Here is a 27,359-nt window from a genome sequence, read left to right as displayed (position 1 = left end):
TCAATGACTGTCCTTCCCTCGGTCATAAAACGTGTTCAAGATGAGCACGGACCTGAGTCAGCGGTTGAATTGGGAATGAGGCTATGCGGCTCTTATGACGTAGTTTCTGATCTCGTACTTGCGAATGTCAAGGGAGATGCAGTAAGCTTTCAAGTGTCTAATGCTTTTCAGGCTGTTCCCGATGCCGATAAACCCCGACAGTTACCGAGGATTATTACGGCGGCTTATAAAACCATGGGCCGTAAAAGTTTGGTATCAAGCCTTTCTCTACTAAAGAGAAGAAGCAACCCCAAGGGCAAAAGTCAGAAACGGACGAACAGCCCAAGGCTAAAAAGCAAAATTGGCTGAAACTAAAAACAGGGTAAACAACAACTACCGAAAAAGGCGTCACGTCCTGCATCTCCTGTGCCTACACCTACAGAACGTGTTTATGACTTCCACGATCGCGCAACGATAAAATCACCTGATAAATTTCAGGTTTCTGAACAACACTCTCCTTGTTCAGGACTCATCGGCCTCATTGACGGGTGGTGGAGGAGGCGGCAGAGGTCGGGGTGGCCAGCAGGGACGCGACCAGCCCCGCCCGAAAGACGGTAAAGGCAAGTAGGACGAGTCAACACCGAAAAGACCCCAGTTTCAGAAGAAAAAGGTTGCCGCTTTAACAGCGAGATATGCCACAGATAGTGAGAACGCAGCTTCGGAATCAGATATGGGCTCTGACCTTGCTGGACAGCGCGGCGGAAGTTACCATAGTGCGGGAGGCCATGTGTCCACTACTGAAGGTGACAGCGACTGACCGATATGTTGTTGTGGAGACAGCTGATACCAGAGTAGCTCCCCCTGATAGACTTTATAACATAGTCATTTTAATTGTAGGTGACATACAGCGTACCATAAAAGGGGTATTTTGGGAAAATCTCACAACTACCTATGACATTTTGTTAGCGGAGGCTGACTGGCCCTCACCTTTTGTTCTCGATTCTCAGAGAGGGGAGGAGGTAATCCTCCCTAGTTTCGCGCACACAATCGCGAAGGAGCAGGCGCTGAATTTTGCAGAAGAGTGGGCTAAGGTCCTTGCACCGGCTCTGTACCGTACGCACTGTGGTTGGAATAAGTGTTCCCCACACCACGAAATTCCCTTACGGTCTCTGCCACAGCCTCAACCTCAATATCCCATCTGACGAGAAGCTAAGGCTTCCGTTGCGGAAATCCTTGAGCAATTGGAATATCAAGGTGTAATTGAAACTTGTGTGTCACCGATGAATAACCCTCTTTTTACTGTGACCAAGCCAGACGGCTCGTACCGTTTGGTATTGTATTACCGGCATTTGAACTCGCATTGCCGTACCTGTGCTGCACAGAATACACACGGCTCTGCTCTAGTGGATGGTCTGTGAGAAAACTGTTTAAAACCACACTTGACATTTCCAACGTTTTTTTGCCCACAATTTGGATGGTCTAAGTTCCAAATGGACCAGTTTTACCTGTGGCGGCAAATAACGCCAATTTAAACGCCTGGCGATGGGCTACAAAAATAGTCCAGGTGTTTGCTGCCTGTATTGTCTCTCTCTTGGAGAGAGTTGACCCAGATGCGTGTTCGTATGTGGATGATATCTATCTCACAGATGACGAAATTTGGGCGCATCTGTGTCGCGTTGACCGCATAATTTGTAACTTTGCGGACTTCGGTTACAAATTCAACTTTGCAAAGTCTCACATTGCAGAGTACACAGTGTTGTTCCTGCGCTACGAGCTCAACAATGAAGGTCGAGGATTGGCTCCTCACTTCTTGGAGAAATGCGCACAGTTGCGCGCTCCTACAACGCTGAAAAAATTACAGTCCTTGCTGGGATTTTTGAATTTCGGGCGTACTTACATTCCCGAATATGCCCAGTGTATCAAGCCTTTATATGCTTTGATACAACCTACTTTTACCAAATCGTGCTGGCTGCTAGAACATTCAGCCATTTTACAATCTTTGCAGGCTGATCTTCTAGAATATAAATTCTTACTGACTCGTGATAACCACACCAACCTGGTGATAAGAATCATCCCGGGGGCGGTGGGCTTCACTTACCTTACTTTTAACGAAGGAAACACAGTACCTATTGCTTAAAAGTTACACCTGTACACTTCAGCTGAAATGCGGTTTTCCACGGTGGAAAAAGTTTTGACAGCAGTACAAATGGCGATTCTAAAAGAACGTGCACTGTTGCAGGGAAAACGCATGTTGGTTGTTACCCTGTTTCCTGCATTAGAGGCAGTGACAAAAGCCAGTGTACCAAATTCTAAAGCTTTGCACCCACGCTGAATACAATGGGCAGCATCTTTAACGTCCCCGGATGTCACGTTTATTTTTGATGCCTCCCTACAGTCGCAGGAGTTATTGCAGTATGAAATTGTTCTTCCTGCGCCTTTGACTATGCGGCCTTTGGAGGATTTCCATTGCATCATATACATTGATGGTTCAGCGCAAGTTGCGCATGGGTCTAAGCTCGCATACGTCTCAGCTTGCGCCATTGTGGTAGGTACCATGGTGAATGATGAATTTAAGTCCAAAGTTGTGCACATGCAGACTTTAGGGGACTGCATCGTACAATTGGCAGAGCTTCGTGCTCTGACACTTGCATTGGAGTACGCTGATCCTAGTGTGACAACTCTTATTGTAAGTGATTCTTATTTCTGTATCCAGTCTTACAACGAAAACCTGTTCTTTTGGATTCAGAATGATTTTCGTGATTCCAAAGGTAGCACAATAAAACATAAAATTATCTGGGTCCGAGTGGCTGAGCTTAAAGAGCAGTTGCCACTCGTGTATGTAATTCATACTCCTGGTCATCAGCGCGTAGGAGTTCACGCTGTTGGCAATTCTTTGGCCGATGAGGCCGCAAAATCAGCAGTATTGACATATTTGGTTGCAGCAGTTACAAGCTCCAAAAGTAAGATTGATGATGCTATCTTGGCGGCAGTAGCCACGACTGAGAAGGTAAGTAAATATCCTATGGGGTTCTCTTCGAAGTATACATACCACTTAAGTCCTGATAAAGTTCCTTATGTAAGGCATATAAGGATGCCATGAATTTGTTGGGAGTCCAAGTCAAGTTTTCGTCTCCATACAGACCTGAGGGTAATAGTGTTGTGAAACAAATGAACCGAGATTTAAAGCAGCCTTTGACAGCTGGAGTTATAGGCACTGACAGGAACTGGCTGGCCCACCTCAATAGCGTGCAGCGTACTCTTAATAATCTCCCTAGAAGGTCTCTGGGAGGCCGGACCCCATACAAAATGCTCTTTGGTATCAAGATGTTTGTCCCAGACCTTGACGGTCTAGACCAGGCGGCTGTTGCTGCCTCCTTTAACGTAGATGAACATTGCAATGTTTTTACAGGATCTACAAAAGACGAGAGACAGTCTTGCAAAGGAACATTTGCCCTCCGCCTCGGATGATGCGTTGCAGATCTTGGTAGTTGGCTGGCTACTGCAAGTTGGAAAACTGGTTCGGGAGAAGATCGAAAACAAAAAAGAATTTGGTCCCTCTTATCGAGCTCCTGTTCCGGTTATTGGCGTGAAGGGCACAAGAACAGTCCTTTTACCTCCACTTCCAGGTCGTAAGGAAAACAGGTATATCTCCATAGACAATGACAAACTACACAGAGTGGCCGATATTTCTTAGTATGACACCGGCAGTCTCATGTCCTTCAATTTTGAGAAATTCTGTTTTGGCCCCGGCTTCTGATCCAAGGTCTGATGTTGCCCTCGAGATGCATGCAGTTTCAAGTCCTTTATTGTGCTTGTTTCCTGGGGCTCAGCTTGATGAAACTGACTACACTTACCCAACTGACTTATTGATGCCTGATTTGCAAACTCGCTTGGCTACAGAATCCAGAATTTCATTTGACACTGATTCACACACATCGAAGAAACCTTCAAAAATTTCTATTTTGGCAAGACTATTTCAGAAACATTTTTGATTCCCCCTTTGACCTACTGGCTGGTGCTTTTTTCATTTTACCTTTTCATGTCAATTGGCTTTGAGGTGTATTTTTTTTGACTTGTCAACGGACACTATGTCGAGGAGAGAAAATGCATTCGACATATCAATGGAACATTGGCTCCCCATTCCTCATCACACAGATTGAAGAGGGACCTGGCTTTTGTTAATATCACTGCTTGGCCTGTCTTAGATGGAATTGTATGGGATGCTGTTCGATTTGAAATCCATGGGCCCACTGAGGTTATAAATGTCCCTAATGTGCTTAGGGTATCTATGGGGGATGTTATTAAACAAAATATACGTTCTGATGATTGGGATGTACAGGCCGTAGAAGCTTTTTTTTCTGATTTGAAATATTATACTGCCTTTGATGCTGAAGATTTGTATTTAGAATCTGCAAATTACGGTGATTTATATTGTTACCAACATTTTGGCAATCACCTCCATAAAGTTAATACCTGGAGGAACACTGTCAATTATACGCAATGGGAAAATTGCCCGGCCCCTATACAAGGTAGTTCTGCTTCCTTCTTCCAAAGGTTCACTTATTTTACTGATTTTAATCAGTCTAAACCCAATGCATTTTATTTTAGAATGACTGAAAAGTCCACATCCAAAGTTAGACTTACCAATACTAAATTATTGTATTCGAAGTGATTTCTTGACCAGTTAGCTGTTGGGGGCTACGAGTTGTGGAAGGGTACCATTGGCCTTAAATCAGTTTGGGGTTCTAAAAGCCAACAAGTGCAAGGCACTGAGGCTTTGCACCGTGCATGCCTCATCCCGAACCATATGTTGTTTTTGAATTCTACAATTTCACAGACAACTTGCTTTGGATTGGCTACTACTAAAACATTAAATGCCCCTTTTTTCCTGAATTAGAAGAATATTCTGGCTGGAGTAATGCCACTAAATTTTCGATCAGAGAATTACAAACTCTGGTGCTAAATTCCTCCTTTAACATATCCAGTTTGGATCCCACAGTCTGGCTGCTCTGGCACAGAAGTGCTGACTCTTGCCAGCATCGTTTTCTGGGATTGGCTCCAGGCTTTAGACAGGTCAGCGTAGATCCCCGTTTTGAAAGTGGCCATTCTGTGACTACCTATTCTGTAGTCAAATTATGTCAGAATTGGCTCAAACATTCTACCTTGGGGTCAGTTAAACTGCATTTGTCTAAACTGACTGATGATGTTGATCTGAATGATTTCATAAAGGGCCCGGCTAATGGCAGATCTAAAAGATGGCTATATGCTATTTACAATGAAGTCTGGAAAACGTCCCAGATTGAGGCGGCTACCCGCATTAGAGCTATAGATCAGGCTAATTTAGAAAAGGTACTAGCAGTTGTAGATAATAGCATAAACACGCTTTCTTCCCGCATTTACACGTTAGACAATATTGTATCATCTGTTGTTGATATTGTGCAAGATGAAGTGTCTGTTTTGTACCATGGTCAAAATCAATTGCGTTCTATTATGCAGTTTGCATGGAGACTGCAGATCTTAAAAGCAGGAAAAGTGCCCTGGCATTGCATGAATACGTCATCATTGTTTGCCCCGTTTAATTTAACTGACAAGCAACGTTTACTGTCAATGAAAGACGCATTTTTTTCTATGTTACACATTGAAAGGTTGGAACCTTTACCGTTTTCTGTGGCTGAAGCCAATACAGCTATGTGGCTTATCCACGGGTTAATAACTCTCCCGTTTCCTTTATTCAAGTTCGAGGTGTGTATGAAGTACTTTGCCATTGGTAGATATGAGCCTCTTGGCAGTGCTTATCTCCATGAAGCTTGGTCGCTTCCATTTACCTATAGATGCCTTAGGGAGGGTAAGAAAGTTGAATGGTGAAGATTGCACTGAAACACCGGATCACTCATTGATGTGTAGACATATCCAATTAAATGGCTCCTGTAATCAGAATGAGCCGACTTTAGCCTGTCTTTTGAAAGGCACACCATTGCCTGCTATCGTACCCACATTCACATTACTGGCAAACAGGAGTTATTTACTTTTAAATAATGAAGATTGTTGTGGGTTAGTAGCGGGAATTGCTTATGTCGTTACCGTCAGTGAGCGTGTGGTTTGCTGTAAAAATGTAATGTATCCTCCTCTGCATGGGAAGCTTGATGTTTCCATCTGGCCCAAGATTCTGACCTTGAAAGCAGAGTTCAACAAGATTAGTCGCTTAAGAGCTCCCAGAAAGAAGTTGCCCTCACATCTGCTCGTGAAACATTTGTCCTTCACGTGGCTAACACCCGCACAGAGGTGCATGCCTTATTGAATACTGATTTGCGCTTGCATTTTGGTGAATTAATTCACACTATTTTTAATGCATCCTCCACCACAGGGCTGGCTCACTTTTTTTAAGTTTTAAGTAGGGGTGGGCGTAGTTCGCGAAGTAGCGCTACGTGAAGCTACGCGAAGTGCACTTCGCACTACGCAAACTTAACGTAGCACTACGCGAGCTGCGCAGTAGCATGTTCGCACTGTGCAAGATGTGTTTTCAATGATTGCACAGTGCGGACAAGCATCCGGCACTGTGCATTCATTGAAAACGGCATCTTGCACTGTGCGAGCTGTAGTTTTCTGCTGCTCGAGTAGATTATTACTCGAGCGGCTGCTTTCTCAACGCAAACTGGTAGTTTCTCATTGAGAGCGGTCGCGAGTATGCGCAACCACTCACAATGAGAAACCTGACCTCCCCGCGTTGAGAATCTCGCCGGGATGTCATTTTGCTTGCTCGCGGTCGCGAACATGAATTTGAGGACTGCAAACAAGCAAAAAATGACTGCTGCACTACGCTACGCTGCACTACGCGTGTTCGCACTGTGCTACGTGCAGCTCGCGTAGTGCGAAGTTGCGCAAACTTCGCAAACTCAGCGAGCGTAGCGTAGTGCTTCGCCCAGGGTTCGTTTTAAGCAGTGGCCTTGTGACTTCTTTTCAAACTATATTTGGTGTGTTCCCAGCATTTTTTCATTCTATTTTTTCCAGCCTGTTTGGTGGATTTCCTTTAATTCTGGCTCTGGCTGCAGGCGTGCTGTTACTGTTTTCTTTGTTTCAAAATGTATGCACAACCTGTCTTACAAGACGAGCTGTCACGACTGGGGCTGCTTCGCACCCGAATGCTTGAGTACTATGGAGCGCTGCCTCTTGCTACATTGAGTGCAGTTTATGGATTATCATTTCGATTTTCCTACTTTACATGCGTCCAGCCTGTCTTCCATTGCCTGAGTTGTGATTTCGAATGGACCCTGGATTTGTGTTTCTGCAATACGGTGTCTAACGATGCGGATTACAATCAATTTATGAGCCCCTTAGTTGCTCATGAATTGCTTTGTTCTGATGGAGGGATTATGGCCTTTGCAGCGATGAATGGAGTACTGGGTCGTTGGAATGTGTTCGCCGCGGCGCAAGATTTCTTGGCACGCAGCTTCATTGAAAACCCACTGAGTTGTCCTCTGATGGTGCTAGAGGCTCCGGTAATTGAGGAACATGTATGTTTTTTCCCTTTGTTAAATTGGATGGCCGAATTATTTTCAGATGAGAACAGTGACTTCCTGTTCGAGGCTGTTGCTGCATATTTTGCATATTCATTATTAGGATGAGATATGTCTTCGTCTCTCTTCCATGAACGACGCCACTTATTGGACCTCGGATATTTTTACTTTTTCATCAATTTTTTGCCTAGACCTATTGACTTCACTATGTCCAAAGGCTACATTTAAAAAAAAAATTGAACTATTGACGAACTATGAGGTTTTTTCTTCAATATTTTTTTCTCTCCTCCTTGTGCAAATTGGAGACTTGTTCTGACTATTGTTGTTGAACTCTGCATTTCTAAATGTGCCCCTTATCTTGTCTTATCTTATCTTATCCGTGCCCGGATCAAGGTCGGGTGTCATGGAGATGGGCTTTGTCTTCACACTGTGTTAAGTTAGCATGAGCTTGTTAGAAGTTTAAACGCCATTTTTCCTATCTGCTGCATTTCTGCACATGGCACATATTGTTATTAATGCTTTGAGCCTAGAGGAATATTTTGCTTCACCCGAGAATAATATGTTTTTGCCTATTGTAGCAGCTTTGCTTGTTAAACTATGTCTGAACAGTGAGTGCCGAGGCCTTCAAGGTTATTTCAACACAGTGGTTGTTGTTCAGTCTGATCAGCACACGCCCTAGACATAACAAACAAGTTACTTACCTTCGGTAACGATATATCAGTAAGAAACAGTAGTTAGTATTAGATTCCTTACCTTAGAATATCCCCAGGCGTCAGACTGGATCCGGAAACTTTTGCGTAGCAGTACCCGTGCGCGTCGGTAGGCGTTGCCTGCGGCTCCACGTCCGTCGTTGGCGTCGTTGGCGCCGGGATGACGTCGCCGGAGTACTTAGGTGCCGCCCTCGTGCGCTGACGTCAGTTCTTATACACAGCTTTTCTGCGCCAGAAACGCAGACCCATGATAAAAACCAACACTGGTGCCAAGAAACTAGGGCCCTGAAAGGGGAAGACCTTAACCCTAGATATTGGTTCGCAGAATGGGGAGGATGGGTGGGTTGGTAAGGAACCTAATACTAACTACTGTTTCTTACAGATATATCATTACCGAAGGGAAGTAACTTGTTCATCTGAAAGAAACAGGTTAGTATTAGATTCCTTACCTCAGAATAGATACCCCAGCAATACCAACCCCGGTGGTGGGTCTGTGAACCAATAATCACACCAGAAAGTCCTGGAGGACGAAACGGCCAAAGAAGCCATCCCTCCGGACTTGGCTGTCCAGGCAGTAGTGCCTTGCAAACGTGTGCAGCGAGGCCTACGTAGCTGTCTGACAGATGTCCTGCAAGGGGACTCCACGGCCCAGGGCAGTAGTAGCCGCCGTGGCCTGAGTGGAATGGGCCCTCAGCCCAACAGGAGGCTCCTTCTTAGCCAAAGAGTAGCATGCCTTGATACACAAGACGACCCACCGAGAGATGGTTCGCTTATGCACCGCCCGTCCCTTCTTAGCGCCCATGTAACCAATAAAGAGTTGGTCATCCACCCGGAACTGGCGTGTGCGATCCAAATGGAAAGAGAGCACACGTTTTGGGTCCAGATGGTGGAGCCGCTCTTCCTCTTCAGAGGGATGCGGAGGCGGAAAGAAGGTGGGCAAGGTGATAGACTGCCCGATGTGGAAGGCCGTGACAACCTTGGGCAGGAAAGAGAGTCTAGTCCGCAACACAACCTTGTCCGGATGGACAGAAAGGAAAGGAGGTTTGGATGAAAGAGCCTGGAGCTCACTCACTCTCCTGGTAGAGGTGATGGCAACCAGGAAAGCAGTCTTCAGAGTAAGAAGGCTGAGAGGACAGTTGTGAAGTGGCTCAAAGGGAGCGCACATCAGATAGGTAAGAACAAGGTTCAAGTCCCACTGAGGCCTCACAAACGGAACAGGGGGAAACTTGTGTGTAATGCCTTTCAGAAAACGAGTTACAGTAGGGGACTTGAACAAAGATGGTTGATCAGGCAAGAAGGTGGCCAAGGTGATGGACTGCCCGATGTGGAAGGCTGTGACTACCTTGAGCAGGAAAGAGGGTCTTGTCCGCAATACAACCTTGTCTGGATGGACAGAAAAGAAGGGGGGCTTGGATGAAAGAGCCTGGAGCTCACTCACTCTCCTGGCAGAGGTGATGGCAACCAGGAAAGCAGTTGTGAGCTTAAGAAGACAGAGAGGACAGTTATGAAGGGGCTCGAAGGTAGCGCACATCAGATAAGTTAGTACAAGGTTCAAGTCCCACTGAGGCATCACAAACGGAACAGGGGGGAACATATGAGTGATACCCTTCAAAAACCTATTTACAATCGAGGACTTGAACAAAGAAGGCTGATAAGGTAGCCTCAAGAAGGCGGAAAGGGCAGAAAGGTAGCCCTTGATAGTGCCCAGAGCAGAGCCCTGCTAGGCAAGAGAAAGAAGAAAGAGGAGAACCTCAGAAAGAGAGGCAGAAAGGGGATCCACAGCCTTTGCAGTGCACCATGCCACAAATTTGTTCCACCTGCAGGCGTATACCGACTTTGTGGAGGGACGCCTGGCTGCCAGAATCACAGCACAAACTCCAGGAGGCAAGTCAAATGGCCTCAACTGTCGCCGCTCAATCTCCAAGCATGGAGATGGAGACTGGACAGGTTCGGGTGGAGGACCGTCCCCTGCTGCTGTGACAGAAGGTCCTCCTGAAGAGGCAGACGAATCGGGAGATCGACAGACATGCTGAACAGCTCGGGATACCAGTATCTTCGTGCCCAGTCCGGAGCCACAAGGATAACTTGGGCCCGGTCGCGCTTGATCATCTTCAGCACTCTGGGCAGAAGTGGCATAGGCAGAAAGCGTACAACAGACCGCAGCTCCACTCGCGACGAAAAGCGTCTCAGAGCGAGTGCCGCCTTGGGAATTCCAACGCTCAGAACTGATGACATTGCGCGTTCTCTTCTGTGGCGAATAGATCTAACCAAGGCTCTCCCCACTGCTGAAAGAGGCCTTGCGCCACATCCGAGTTCACACGCCATTCGTGATCCATCATGCACCGACGGCTGAGTTTGTCCACCCTGGCATTCAGGGAACCTGCCAGGTGTTGAACCACCAGGCTCACGCCCTGATGTTCCAGCCACTGCCAGAGGAGCAGAGCCTCCTGGCATAGGGTCCATGACCCCACCCCACCCTGTTTGTTGCAGTACCACATGGCGGTGATATTGTCCGTGAACACCTGCACTACACTCCCCCGGACAGAGGGGAGGAATGCCTTCAGTGCAAGCCGGATCGCCCGCAGCTCCAGAAGGTTGATGTGGAGCCGGGACTCCGCCGGAGACCAGAGGCCCCTGATCTCTGCCTCTCCCATGTGGCCCCCCCAGCCCTGGAGGGACGCATCCGTCACAACTACGTGCTCCGGTTGGGGTAGGGAGAAGGATTTGCCGCTGACCCAATCGCGGTCCGTGAGCCACCACTGCAACTGTCTTGCAGTGCCCTCCGAGATCAAGACATGGTCGGACAACTTGCCCTGATGCTGGGCCCACTGAAACTTCAGGTCCCACTGCAGAGCCCACATCCGCCACTTGGCGTGATGCACCAGAAGGATGCAGGAGGCCATCAGCCCCAGAAGCCGCAGCGTCAACCTGACCGAGAATCAGGATAACAGCTGAAGGATCGGAATCAGAGACTGAATATCCCGAACCTGCTGCTCGGTAGGATAAACACGAAACTGCGCAGAGTCTAGAACCGCTCTGATGAAGAGGAGCTTCTGAGAGGGACACAGGTATGACTTCGGCACGTTGATGGAGAACCCCAGCAGGTGCAGGAGGTCGGCCGTAGTCTGGAGGTGGCTGATGACTGTCTGGGGCTGGCCCGCCTTCAACAACCAGTCGTCGAGGTAGGCGAAGACTGAAATCCCTAAACTACGCAGATGAGCTGCGACCACCGCCATCACTTTCGTAAACACCTGTGGGGCACTGGTAAGGCCGAAGGGGAGCACGGTAATCTGAAAGTGCTCGTGGCCTACCGTGAACCGCAGCTAACGCCGGTGGGCCGGCAGGACGGGGATATGAAAATAAGCCTCCTGCATGTCCAACGCTACCATCCAGTCTCCTGGGTACAGGGCAGCTAAGACCTGAGCCAGTGTCAGCATCTTGAATTTCTCCTTCCGGAGGAAGCCGTTGATGTTCCACAGGTCCAAGATAGGGCGTTGGCCCCCTTTGCCCTTCTTGGTTACCAGAAAGTAGTGGGAATAACAACCACACCCTACTTCTGGCCCAGGAACGAGCTCAATGGCCCCCTTGGCCAAGAGGGCCATAACTTCCTCCTGTAGAAGTTGCAAGTGATCCCCCGACACACGGTGGTGCTCCGGTGGCATGGTTGGAGGGGTCGCCTCGAAGGGGAGGGAATAGTCCCTTCGGATGATTCGCAGCACCCACTCGTCCGATGTGACAGTGCGCCAGTGGAGTTGGTGATGGCGAACCCTGCCCCCACTGGCGTCACATGGGCCTGAAAGCTCTGTCTAGGAGGGTTTTGAGGCGGATGCTGCAGGGGCAGGTGTGGACTGGCCTCGCGTTGTCCCCGACCGCTGCCACAGCCGTTTCCACGTCTGCCACCGCACTGGATGGTAGTCTGCGGCTCGTGGCTGGCAGGATGTGTGGGGGCACCCCTTCCTTGGCCACGAAAGAAGCGAAAGGCACCCGTTTGCTGGCGTGGGGCCGAGAGGCCCAAGGACTTGGCCGTAGCCCTGGAGTCCTTAAAGCGCTCAAGCGCATAGTCTGCCTTGTCGCCAAAGAGGCGAAGGCCATCAAACGGCATGTCCATAAGGGTGTTCTGGACATCAGCCGAAAAGTTGGCGGACCTCAACCAGGCGAGGCGACAAATTGCGACCGTCGTTGCCATCGCTCTGCCCAGTGAGTCCGTGGTATCCAGCCCACACCGGATGGATTACCGTGCCGCATCTCGACCCTCCGCAAGGTCTTGGGCGAGTTTAGCCCGGACCCCCCTCTGGACATTGTTGCAGCATGTCCGCGTCCCACAGAGAGTGGGTGTAACTGCCCAAGAGGCATGCGGTATTGACTGACCGCAACCCCAAACTCAGGGAGGAGGATACCTTTTTCCTGTATTGCTCATACCTCGGGAATGCGGTCTGGGAGTTAGAGGCCTGGATGGCCAGGCTCTCGGGGTGGGGTGGGTGGACAGGAAGCAAGGGTCGCCCGGAGCCGGGCGGTGGCGTCTGGCTACGTTCCTATCAACAGGCTAACCTGTAGCGGGCCTGGACCAAGTGCCCAGAAGAACGTCAGACAAGGCCTCATTAAACGGCAGCAGAGGCTCGGCCGAGCTTGCCTGCGGTTTAAGGACCTCAGTGAGGAGGTTAGTCCTCATGACCGTGACGGGGAGCTCCAGGCTCAAGGCCTTGGCCGCCAGCGTCAACACCACAGTATAGACAGCCCCCTCCTCCGTAGCCATGGTAGGAGGGGAGACAAAACCAGTGTCTGGTGAGGTGTCCAGACCACTTGCCGCCCCTTGCTCACCTGCCCAGTCCTGATAAGACTGGCACTCCTGTGCCAGAGGGTCCTCAGACCCCTCCCAATCCTCCTCGCCACCCGTCTCCTGAAACTCAGGACCAAAGGATGGGGCCGGGTCATAGAAGTAGAAATCTCCCATCTGTGTCGAGAGCGGCGCCGCTCCGGCGCCGGACCCAAATCGAGTGAAGGATCGGGGACGGCGCCGCCCAGAGGTGGCGCCGGAGGAGACACTCTGGAGGCCTGCGAGGCCGTAAGGCCGACCGGCAACAACCTGGATCCGGCACCTGATCCTGCGGGGGCCTGCGGCGCCGGGACCGAAGTCGGCGCCGGCGTCGGGATCGAAGCACCCAACGGTGTCGGAGCCGAAGCACCCGGCCCACTGGGACACCCAGTCGGGGCCGCTGGGCCAGAAGGCGCAGAGGAGCCCGACGGAGGAGTGACCGACCTCATGGCCGTGAAGAAGACCTCGATCTCCTCCGGCGTCGCGTTTTGACCAGGGACCGACGGGTATGGAGCAGGCTGCGATGCCTGCGGCTCTGGCGGAGCCCGAGGGCGGTGTCGCCCGAACATCCGGCCGAGCTTTGGGGGAGTCGGGAGAGCGATGACACCTCTTCGACTTCTTGTGCTTACCTGCAGACTTCGAGCCCGAAGACCGAGGACGACTCCCGGAGCTATGGTGGCTCCGACCCAGTGAACGGTCCCACGACCTCCTTGCGGACCGGGACCTCGAGCTGCGCAGGCCGACTGCTGGAGCTCGAGTCGCTTGCGGGACCGCTCCCGTCTAGCTTTAGACGTCAGGGCCCGGCACTTGGAACAGGCCTTGTCGTCGTGGTCGAGGCCCAGACAGTGAAGGCACCGGTAATGGGGGTCGGTAGCCGACATCAGTCGGTCGCAGTCGGCACAGGGTTTGAACCCCGGCATCCCTACCGGCACCGTCGGAGTCAATAGACTTCGAAAAGGATCAAAAATGAGCAAAAAAGTTTAGTCAAAAATTGACTAAGGGTACCACTTTTTCCGGATCGGCGCTAGCTGGCACGGAAAAAAGAAGAACTGACGTCAGCGCGCGAGGGCGGCGTCTCAGTACTCCGGCGACGCCATCCCATCGCCAACGATGCTGATGACGGACGCGGAGCCGCAGACGCCTACCAACGCGCAAGGGTACTGCTACGCAAAAGTTTCCGGATCCAGTCTGACGCCTGGGAATATTCTAAGGTAAGGAATCTAATACTAACCTGTTTCTTTCAGATACATATGCAGCTGTGGCCAACTCTGGTTTTGGCGCGTTTAATAATGCACTGCGCCGGGCATGCACACACACTTGATGAATATTCGCATGCAGAGAGCTGGTGTAGAAGATGATGTGATCCCTTTCTACTAAGACCAGAGGTATGGGGCCGCCCTTCTAAAACCTAAAGAGACGTTCTGTAGATATAAAATAATATACTAGCAAGGGAGGGTAAGACTGAGGTGTAATTTAGACTTCTTCCCTTAGCATTTTAACATGCTTTCTCCCTTTGTATTCTATGGAATAGTAACTATGCTGATAACCCTGTTACTTATAATATGTTTGCTTGTATTAGCTAAGATACTGCGCTTGAGAACACAGCACTGAAACAATATCGAGGTCAAAAATATCGAGTTACAAAAATATTGAGGTAAAAACATAGAATACTAAAATATCGACTTCCTATCTCCAAACAAGTAAGTACAAAAATATCAAATCAAAAATATCGATGTAAAAAATATAGTTAGTCAAAATATCGATTTTTTTAAAATGCTTTAAATTAATTAAAAATTAATAAAATAATAAATACAATTAACTTAAACATACTTAAACTACTTAAATAACCTTAAAATTAAGAAATAATTAATGTAAGTGAATTTTTTTTTACAAATTAATTTGCTAATACATATATATATTTATAAACGTAATATCAATAAAATATTTAAAAAATGTTTACCGTAGGATAGCGGAAAGTGTAAAATTTACTATAACCACTCCATTAAGAGCAACAGTAGAGAAAGCGTTGGATAGCGTAGGGGTAAAAATTACTATTCCCACTCAACAGAGTGCAACAGTAGGGAAAGCATTGGATGGCATAGGGGTAAAAATTACTATTCCCATTCCAGAAAGTGCAACAGTAGGGAAAGTGTTGGATAGTGGAAGGGTTAAAATTACTATTCCCACTCCAGAGAGTGCAACAGTAGGGAAAGTGTTGGATAGCGTCGGGGTAAAAATGACTTTTCCCACTCCAAAGAGTGCAACAGTAGGGAAAGCGTTGGATAGCGTAGGGGTAAAAATTACTATTCACACTCCAGAGAGTGCAACAGTAGAGGAAGTAAATACTTCATATATGAATAAAAATAAATTAAATATCCATAGCAAATACAAATTAATTAAAAGTAATTAACAATGTTGTATAATATAATATTTAATCAATTAAAAATACAAAACAAATATTACAAATAAGTACCTATTAATACAAATTATTTCCCAATTAACAATTAATTATTAACAGATAAAAATGTATTACAAATTACAACTAAACTAAACACTTAAATTACTTCCCACCCTATTCCCCTATAAACCCATAACCGGCTACAGAAAATAAATTAATAAAATGAACATAATTACCAATTAAACTATTAATTAATATTAATTACCAATTACATTTTTATTAATTACCAATTGAAAAGTTATATATCAATTAATTCCAAATAAATACCAAAAAATAAATTAAAAATGTTAATTAATTATAATTAAATTACTTCCCACCCTATTCCCCTATAAACCCACAACCCACTACAGAAAATACATTAATACAATTTACATAATTATCAATTAATGAATTATTTAAAATGAATTACCAATTATATTTTAATTAATTACCAATTAAAAATTTAAATATCAATTAATTGAAAATAAATACCAATAAAAACATTTAAACATTTAAATAATTATATTTTAATTACTTCCCACCCTATTCCCCAATACACCCACAACCTGCTACAGAAAATACATTAATAAAATTAACATAATTATCAATTAATCAATTAACTAAAATAATTAACAATTATATTTTAATTATTTACCAATTAATTATCAATTAACAAATAATTCTAAATAAATACCAATAAATAAATTAACATATTTAATTAATTATAATTAAATTACTTCCCACCCTATTCCCCTATAAACCCAAAACCCGCTACAGAATTTTATTACGCAAAAATTAAATACCATAAAATTAATTTATTAAAATACATTATAAAATAAATATACACTTTTCACACATATACTAACATAAAAAATACTTTAAAAAAGTTATATTAACTTACTTACCTCAAATTGGATATTTTTCATGTCTATATTCTGTTCATTCTATATTTTTGTTGTCTATATCCTGTCATTCTATATTTTTGTTGTGTATATTCTGTCATTCTATATTTTTGTTATCTATATTCTGTCCATTCGATATTTTGTCCATTCTATATTTTTTGATTCGATATTTATGCTATTCTATTCAATATTTTTGTAGTCTACATTCTGTCCATTCGATATTGTGTCCATTCTATATTTTTCACTCGATATTAATGTAACTCGATATTAAAAACTCAATATTTTGACTGTATACCATTTCAAACTTGCACGTGTCTTCATTTACTCCTCGTTTTGGACTGATATGATAGTATAACGAAAGAGTGTTCATGTGTTCCACGTTACCTGAGGTATCCTAAGTTCATGTTCTGGGTTGTCTAATCATTGGGGGTATGTAAGAACCAAGGATACACTGATTGCTAGTCTGGTAGGGGATTTTGGATAATAAGGTGAGTTTTGGCACACCTTAATTCACTGAGGGCCCAAGTCTCTGTGCACAGTTCTGTGTAGGAGCAGAATCCCTGCGACACAAGCAATGCTTGAAATGGAAATACAGAAGTGCTCATTATCCCAGAATACCTGTTTGCTACTGAGAAGTGATGGTACTCCTTCCTTAAAAGTATTGCACATCTTCTAAGAAGTGTTACTCTCCTTTCAAATTAAAGAACAGTAAGTACTCAGTATCTTGACAGTACCTGCTCACTGGTTACAACGACAGGATTTGGTTATACAAAAGAAGTAAAGCAGTTGACTGTGAACAATTGAATGCGGGAAATACATGCAGTTAAACATATACACATCTATTACTGTTTAGCCACCGTAAAAATGAAGTTTTGCCTGCGGAACCTACCTAAGCACCAACAAATGCACATACTCATAAGCCACGCACACAAGCTGTAAAAAGAAAGTTATTTTGATTTGTCCACTGAAGGCACAAAATCGCCAAAAGAGAGTGCATGCCCATAAAAGAATTCTCTTGAACAGCAGGACTTGCCGCAGTCCCAGAGTTCACAGCCATGAGGAGGAGCTTCAAGGACCTAGGGATAGTCCCAACACGCTGTCTCTTCTCTAGAGCAATGTGGGTTGGCAGGCAATGTCACATGAGAACAAGACAGACAGGGAATGTGTGGAGTGAAGAGATCCGAGGAGCAAGAATCATGGCGGGGAAGGTGAGAAATGTTAAGGAATAAGAAGACAGACTGGAGGACTTGGAGAGAATGTTGTGAGAAAAGTGACAATGCACAATGGAATGTGAAAGAGCGCAACAGTTGTCCTAGAGCGAGTGAGAAATGCGGAAGCGAATAAGAGGAAACAGAAAGATAGGCTGAAAGATGCTATGCTCCTGCACCCGTTTGACTTCTATTAGACAGATCAAGATCCCACTGAGGTTTGTTTGTTTGCAATTGTACACCCTGGGTCCACCCTTTAAACAGTTTCCTTTCTGGAGCCCCTTCTCACCCTTTCCACAAGTCAAGAGTGACTTACCAGGTGCCCAGAGCCAGGGATCCAATGTTCTTTGCCATAATAATGGCCCAAGATATTACAGTTGTAAGGACCAGAGTGTCTTGTCTCCGAAACAAACAACCCTGGTCCCCTTGTGCAATCCAACATCAGAATTTTCACACAGTGATGTAAGGGTTTTGGCGGCTTAATGATTTCACATACTGGTAAATTGGTTTACCTCCAACTTGCTCGGGCTTCCACAATTGTAATTTTTTAGACTCAATGAGTAGATCCTGTGATATTTGTATTGGAAGTTAAGATATGATGAGGTCTCAAAACAAAGCGCTCTGTGACTTGTAGGAATTGAGATATATGGACTTTTATTAAGATTCATTACATTTAACTCAAATTTTGATTTGACTTTGATTTCATCATGCTGGCTTTGACTCCATTAAAAGTCCATCATTTGGTATTAGAAATTGTTATCGCCCGGGAGAAACGTGTTGTTAATAACACGCTACAAGGGCGATCAATTCCAGAGATAGACGGCGATAAATGAAAAAGCACTAAGCGCGCTTTGAGGTATTTATCGCCGTCCCTTGATAATATGCCCCTGAGTGGTGGAGAAACTTTACCAGAAAGTAGGGAAAGGGGAGAATACGGGGAGCAATAGATAAAAAACCAAGGATAGTTTTCTAGTGTGGAGAATAGGAGAGGTAATGAAAACGAAAGAAATGAGGAGCAAAGCGATGGTGGAAAGACCATTTAAAAAATGGAGAGCGATGAGGGCAGGCTGAGACAGGAATGCATTGTGAGTGAGAATTACACATACAGTGAAAGACAGAATGTTCAATCTTTTTCTTTGTGCTGGGGAGAAGCACTGGTTTATTTTAACGTTTATCACTGGAGGAGCAGCTCTACTGTGGAAAAGGTTCAGTTGATATCTGTACCAGGGAATAGTTGGCTGTTACACTTCACAGGAGCCAACCATGGGTAAGGATTAAACTGTGTGAATTACTGAGCATCATGGTGATGTACTGAACATCCATCTCTAGAGGATAAGTCTGTTATTGCCAAGATGTTTCTTAACATTGGAACTAAAGACTATGCCTCTCAAAGCTCCCTATGTCCAAAGGTGTGGAAAATGTTACAAGCACCACTCACCGTTCTCGATTTCGAAGTCTGCAAAGGCAAGCTCGGAGCCCTGGTTGGTTATCAGTAGTTCACCATTCAGGGTAAAGAGCATCGACTTGTCTTCCATATCTATCATACATCCGACCACATCTCCGGCACGCCAGCATCTCCCAAAGAAAGTGCTTCCCATGTTCCAGCATTGGCCCTGTGGAAAAGGGCAAAAAGGGTTTAGAAAAGCTCACCACGTTCCCACTGCTTCCCTGCCTTTGTGAAAAGACCAACATGTCTGCAGGAAAAGTTACGAAAACACATATCTGCCTGATCTGGGTGAAAAAAATCAAGAATATTTCACAAAGAGCTTCCCAGGTACTCCATCGACCCTGACCTGTGCATGTGGTGAACAGATCAATAGGAGATTCTATCACTCTTTGAACATGTGCTGCAAAAGGAACATCTTAGCAAATCAAATGTGGTCACTCAAAAGAAAACAGTCTCATCCCATCCGCTATGTTGTCACAGTGAAGGATTAGCAATAGCATCTCTTAGGAGTAAGACAATATCAGCTATCAAGAACGGTGCCTCAAGGTAGAGGCCGTATCTTCGGAATCGTGATTCAATATAACTTTCTAGGGAGAACGTTATGATAGCCAACAGTCTCCATGACCCAAGAATGGCAGTCATGTGTGCATGTAAAGTCCATGTAAATCAGTGCTTTGAAAAAGTATTACCTGACATGCCTCAAATTATTTTTACAACTGTGCGTAAGAGTCTCCTCTACTTGCAGGTGCGTACCTGATCATTAAAATAAAGCTGTGCAACTGGCATGGATAGTTTTACACACGTCATTGATGACACATGTGGCAGCACTCTATGCCAACATGCATCATGCACGGAAGAAACTACTCTAGAAGGGCTCAAGAGAAGTTTTCAACTAAGGATTGCTCACTTCCCAGACGCAACATTTTCTTCTTTCTCCACTTGTACATTAAATGCATTGGTGGGATACAGTTTTGCATTAACATTTACATTTCTTACTTATTCTAGATTTCACTAAAATGTACAGCGTTCAGTAACATGCACGCTATCTCATGATTGTACAGGGCACAGCGCTGGGAAGAAGGGGAGGTAGATGAAAAGCTACTAGCAGGGCCCAGATATATATATATATATACCTCATCTACCTCCCCTTCTTCCCAGCGCTGTGCCCTGTACAATCATGAGATAGCGTGCATGTTACTGAACGCTGTACATTTTAGTGAATTCTAGAATAAGTAAGAAATGTAAATGTTAATGCATAACTGTATCCCACCAATGCATTTAATGAACAAGTGGAGAAAGAAGAAAATGATATATATATTATATATATATATATATATATATATATATATATATATATATATATATATATATATATATATATATATATATATATAATATATATCATTTTCTTCTTTCTCCACTTGTTCATTATCACTTGTATATATATATATATATATATATCTGGGCCCTGGACTCCTAAAGTAAGGCAGAGTGTGAAGCACTCATGGGAGAAAAAGCTTTATTGGCAAGCAATTCTTCCAGACGTGTTTCGGCGTGATGCCTTTATCAATGTTTAGAAAGGCTGTGTGCCACCAGTTTGTTGAAAGGTTTAATTTCTGTAACCACGGTTCACATTGGTGATTCAAAGGCCAATCGGGTCAACTGGGGGAAGTCATACTACTTTCCATTTGTCTCTACTGTGGCTGACCCCATCTTTAGGTCTCGCCTAGACGAAAGCAAAAGCAAAGCTTTTGCTGTCTAGGGCGAGACAACTTATGTTGTTACTTTTGGGGGAATGTGGACAGCAGACTGCCACGCGCTTTTTCTGGCAGAGATTTGAACTCGTGGGTGCGCACGCCCAGCCCGGCGCGTGCACGTCCCCTGCCACAGATTCCCTAAACACACACATGCACACGCAGGCAGGAAGGCACACACACACACGCGTGCACCCCCCCTACTTCCCCCCACTCACCGGCACCCCCCGCCGCACACACACAGGAGCGCACCTACACACACGCACGCACACACACATACAGAGACACCCCCCCGCCGCCACTGCCGCCACCGCCGCATACATACAAGCGCCCCGGCCGTCGCCACCGCCGCATACATACAAGCGCCCCCCCAGCCCCACTTACAGCCATTCTAAACTCTTGTGCTTTATTCCTCTCATTTTACAGTTTACTGCTCTCAGTCGCAAAGTTGTCCATCATTTATTTCGACCGCCCTTTCTCCGCCGCTCGCCACGAACACCTCCCACTTTCGGTTCGGGTTGCACTCAGTTGGTTTTGTTTCACTGCAATGGTCGCTACCTCTGCTCCTCACCTCGCCTTCCCCTTCAGTCCCAAGCTTTCGTCATCTCGTGTCTGACACCCCCCCTGTTTCTGTCTTTGTCGCTTTTCCTCCCCCGAGCCCAGCCCTCCAACTGCCATGTCTCTCGCCCGCCCCTTCAACTCTTTCCTCCCACTTCCGGTCCTGCCCTCCCTCCCCCGCCTTTTCTTGCACTGTACGCTGATCTTCTTCCCCTAAAGTTTCCTTATTGTGCGGGGCGCATGACAGCACCCGGGCAATGGCAGCGGAGCCCAGGGGGCGAGCGGTCGCAGTTCACGGAGAGGTGAGGAGCTACCGGCCTAAGGGTAGATAGAGAGAGGCCTGGCGGCACGGGGAGAAGGTGGCCCGGGAAAGGCGGAGATAAACCCGGCCTGGTGCAAGGGAGACTATCACTACTGGAGGATGTGGGGTAGAGGATTTTTATATGATAATAGTTCAATATAAACGCTCACTTCGTGTTGCAATAATTGTTTCAAATGCATCAATAAAGTGATGATAGGCAGAACGTGGGGGAAATAACAGTCACGCAGAGCTCCGTTGTGATTGGTGGAAGTTCATAAGGGCGCCGTTGGTTGGTGAATTAAATTGATAGCGGAAGTTGTCGTTTTTGGATAGTGGTCACTTCCTGTTTACGTTTTGGCCCGTTCTTGTCGTTAGGTACCGATCTAGTGCTTCTATTGTGGGCATCTATCGGGCTGAGGAGCAGAACTAGTTCTCCAACACCAGTCATTGTCTGAGACAAATGTGAGTGTGAGGACGGGTTAGGACGAAAGTCTTGAAGCCATGGCGAAGTATTTCTTCAGCTATGGGGGTGGGAGTATTGTTACGGAGCTGGGTTTGTCGCAACATGATAATTATTATTTCTTATGGTGTGATTTGGAGAAAAAAAACACCCACACAATACTATTTTCTATGGCGTAGTTTGCTGTACAGCAATACGACAAAAGCTAAAACAGAACAGCCGCTAATTTATTTTTTCCACCCGGCATATGTAAAACGAACTCCAAGCATAGCTAGTTTATCAGCACTTCCAGTCTAATTGATTTGATGGCTCTTGAGGACTTGTGCTTAAAATCTCGGTGAACCACATCCAAACTGCGAGTGTTTGCTCATCATTGTTTCCTAACAAATGTGCTTCATTAATACATTCTGCCCTCTTAGTGTCTATGTCAGGATACTCTGACAGTTTTGGGTAACATTTGCTCCAACAAATGCAAACATATTTTTAGTTTGTATTTCTACACAGGTTGTTGTTCATGTTTTATCCTGCTTACCCAGCGAATTCAATGCGTAAGGTTATCATGCAATTTGGAGGAAGTCCAAGATACGGTATTAGTTCAGTGGCAAAAGCAGAGATCTGGATTGGCTCTTAGAGCAGAGTATGTGCCGAGCCATATGCAAATCCGGCAGTAAATGTTTTGAAAACAAGTGATAAAGACTTTACAATGGAAACCTTTATTTTTCAACATATTTCAGTGTTTTGATTAAGTATGTACGAATGTATCCCCGAATTGAGTATCATTTATTGAAAAATATATATTTTAATCCACCAACACATCCACCACCACATCCACCACCACATCCACTACATCCACCACATCCACCACCACCACATCCACAACCACCACCACCACATCCACCACCACATCATCCACCACCGCCACCACATCCACCATATCCACCACCACATCCACCACCACCACATCCACCACCACATCCACCACCACCACACCACCACATCCACCACCACATCCACATCCACCACTACCAGATCCACCACCACCGCACCCAGCACCACCACATCCACACCCACCACATCCACAACCACCACATCCACCACCACATCCACCACCACATCATCAACCACCACCACATCAACCACATCAACCACATCCACCACCACCACATCCACCACCACATCCACCACCACCACATCCACCACCACCACATCCACCACCACCTCATCCACCACCACATCCACCACCACATCCACCACAACCACATTCACCACCACCACAACCACCACATCCACCACCACCTCATCCACCACCACATCCACCACCACATCCACCACAACCACATTCACCACCACCACATCCACCACATCCACCACAACCACATCCACCACCACCACCACATCCACCACCACCACATCCACCACCACGTCATCCACCACCACCACATCCACCACCACAACATCCACCACCACCACAACATCCATCTCCACATCCACCACCACATCATCCACCACATCCACCACATCCACCACTTCCACATCCACCACCCCCACATACACCATCCCCACATCCACCACCACCACATCCACCACCACCACATCCACCACCACATCCACATCGACCGCCACCACATCCACCACCACATCCACCACCACCTCAACAACCGCCACCACCACCACATCCACCACCACCACATCCACATCCACCACATCGACCACCACCACATCCACCACCACATCCACCACCACCTCAACCACCGCCACCACCACCACATCCACCACCACCACATCCACCACCACCACATCCACCACCACCTCATCCACCGCCACCACTGCCACCACATCCACCACCACCACATTAACCACATCCACCACCACATCCACCACCACATCCACTACCACTACATCCACCTCACCACCACCACACCCACCACCACCACCACATCCACCACATCCACCACCACATCCACCACCACCACATCCACCACCACATCCACCACCACCACACCACCACATCCACCACCACATCCACATCCACCACTACCAGATCCACCACCACCGCACCCAGCACCACCACATCCACACCCACCACATCCACAACCACCACATCCACCACCACATCCACCACCACATCATCAACCACCACCACATCAACCACATCAACCACATCCACCACCACCACATCCACCACCACATCCACCACCACCACATCCACCACCACCACATCCACCACCACCTCATCCACCACCACATCCACCACCACATCCACCACAACCACATTCACCACCACCACAACCACCACATCCACCACCACCTCATCCACCACCACATCCACCACCACATCCACCACAACCACATTCACCACCACCACATCCACCACATCCACCACAACCACATCCACCACCACCACCACATCCACCACCACCACATCCACCACCACGTCATCCACCACCACCACATCCACCACCACAACATCCACCACCACCACAACATCCATCTCCACATCCACCACCACATCATCCACCGCCACCACCACATCCACCACATCCACCACATCCACCACTTCCACATCCACCACCCCCACATACACCATCCCCACATCCACCACCACCACATCCACCACCACCACATCCACCACCACATCCACATTGACCGCCACCACATCCACCACCACATCCACCACCACCTCAACAACCGCCACCACCACCACATCCACCACCACCACATCCACATCCACCACATCGACCACCACCACATCCACCACCACATCCACCACCACCTCAACCACCGCCACCACCACCACATCCACCACCACCACATCCACCACCACCACATCCACCACCACCTCATCCACCGCCACCACTGCCACCACATCCACCACCACCACATTAACCACATCCACCACCACATCCACCACCACATCCACTACCACCACATCCACCTCACCACCACCACACCCACCACCACCACATCCACCACCACATCCTTCACCACCTCATCCACCACATCCACCACCACATCCACCACCACCACATTCACCACCACCACATTCACCACCACCACATCCACCACAACCACATCCACCACCACATCCACCACATCCACATCCACCACCACCACATCCACCACATCCACCACCACATTCTCCACCACATCCACCACCACCACATCCACCACCACCACATCCACCACCACATCCACCACCACCACATCCACCACCACATCCACCACATCATCCACCGCCACATCCACCACCACCACATCCACCACCACCACATCCACCTCCACATCCACCACCACCACATCCACCACATCCACCACCACATCCACCACCACCATGTGTGTGTGGCTCTGTGTGTGTGGCTCTGTGTGTGTGTGTGGCTCTGTGTGTGTGTGTGGCTGTGTGTGTGTGTGGCACTGTGTGTGTGGCTGTGTGTGTGTGGCTCTGTGTGTGTGTGTGTGTGTGGCTCTGTGTGTGTGTGATTCTGTGTGTGTGGCTCTGTGTGTGTGTGGCTCTCTGTCAGTGTGGGTGAAAATGCAATAGGTCTCGCATTTACGAGAGATTAAGCTATTGGCATTGTAAACGACAATGCCATTTATTTATCTGTTTTCAAAACCAACACATAAATACAAAATTTGTCATTTAAAATGCCAATAGCTCTAACGTTTGCAAAGGTGAGACCGTTGCATTGTAAATGCTTGTTTTCTATAGAAGGCTTCATGGTTACATGGCAACCGAACATGTTCCAATCCCCAGGTATCCGTGTGTATGATGAGGATTGTAGCCCTTTGGACGGTAACCTTACACGTACCCTTACATCACTAACGTAGCAAATGACGTTCTGGAAGACGTTAGCATTATCAGTAGCGGGCAGGGTGGCACTCATCAAGATGGTGGTACTTCCCCGTCTTTTATATCACGTTGCTAATCTACCACTACACTTACCACCATCATTCTTCCAACCAATAGGTCAGATGCTCCGAGATTTAATATGGAATGGATCAAGCTGCAGAGTAGCACTCACAAAGTTATATTTATCATCCGATGGGGGAGAACACGTGGTAAGGAATTTTGAACACTATTATCAAGCATCTCAGCTACAGTGGGCTGCACGATGGACAGTGGGCCAACACCTACCAGATACGGTGGGTAGTGCGGCACCATAAACGCTCAGTACGGTCCTTTCCTTACTCCACCCCTGTGGCGGAAGGGGTGGCAAACTCCCTCTACTATTACAGATGGCCTATCGCTGCTTTCGGATATCGTTATTCCTCACAAAATATATCAGACCTTATGCTCAGGCTACCCCGTTCCTTGGAATGGCCATGGGGAACAGAACAACCACATTAACAGAACTTACAGCTTGGCACGAGGCAGGGATACATACATTGGGAGATCTCTATGCAGATGGAGCGCTTAAGACTTACAATGACCTTATGCATTCAGAGGAATTCCCTTCTGGACAATTTCTTATATACGCTTCATGACTCAGTTTCCTAAGACAACACTGGGGAGACATTACCCAAGAACCATAGACACACCTTGTGCTCCAATACTTTCATGTTATGGGAGAGGGTAAACACCTAACTCGATGGTTTGCAGATGCATTGCGATCATATAGCACACATGACTTGTCCCGACTGCGTGCTAAATGGAAATCCAGCCTTGGACGACCATGTACGGATGCGGAGTGGGGCACAGTCCTGGCGAGCCCCACATACATGCCACGTAATGCTCGATTCAAACTAATTCCATATTACATATTGCAAAGAGCCTATCTCACCCCAGAGAAATGAAATTGATATTTTCACTGGCAAGACATGACCTGCCCTAGATGCGGCAGCTTGGATGCAGATTTATTACACATGATGTGGTTGTGGCCCGATTTGCGGCAATCCTGGGAAGGATTGACGCAGCAGCTAGCCAGCTGCACTGATAGACATGCACCCAACACTTGGAAGGTATGCATACTGGGTCTGTATAAGAAAGACAAAAAACAAAGAGCCACGAGTCACTTCATAGACCTGGGACTTGTGGTGGCTACGCAATTAATAACAAGGCGTTGGAAATCTAAGGACCCGCCGCATTTACAAGCCTGGCTACATTCTATCATTGTCAGGGCCAGAGCGAAGGGAGAATCCCTTTGCAGGGAAGACTACATCAATTCCCCATCTCAGACTGTGTGGAGGTGATTTTCGTGGCTCTACAGATGGCTATACACATTGATCCGATTGCAACAGACACATAGCCTAAGAGATTCTTAAAATATATCGGAACACAC

The 27,359-nt window shown here is 46.9% G+C and overlaps 1 protein-coding gene across 5 annotated transcripts in view; it reads right to left on the bottom strand.

The window, feature by feature from the left end:
• The window catches only part of RYR3 (ryanodine receptor 3), a 1,864,151-nt gene that overhangs the window by 1,099,504 nt on the left and 737,288 nt on the right, over positions 1-27,359 (bottom strand). For all 5 annotated transcript variants that reach the window (XM_086937034.1, XM_086937032.1, XM_086937031.1 and 2 more), the window contains one exon: positions 19,002-19,176. In XM_086937034.1, the coding sequence (XP_086793160.1) occupies positions 19,002-19,176 (175 nt within the window). The remainder of the gene's footprint in view (positions 1-19,001; positions 19,177-27,359) is intronic.

Source organism: Lissotriton vulgaris, chromosome 9 (assembly GCF_964263255.1).
Source record: "Lissotriton vulgaris chromosome 9, aLisVul1.2, whole genome shotgun sequence".
Taxonomy (NCBI): domain Eukaryota; kingdom Metazoa; phylum Chordata; class Amphibia; order Caudata; family Salamandridae; genus Lissotriton; species Lissotriton vulgaris.
The sequence above is the reverse complement of the archived record's forward strand: the minus strand, read 5'-3'. Positions and strand labels throughout refer to the sequence as shown.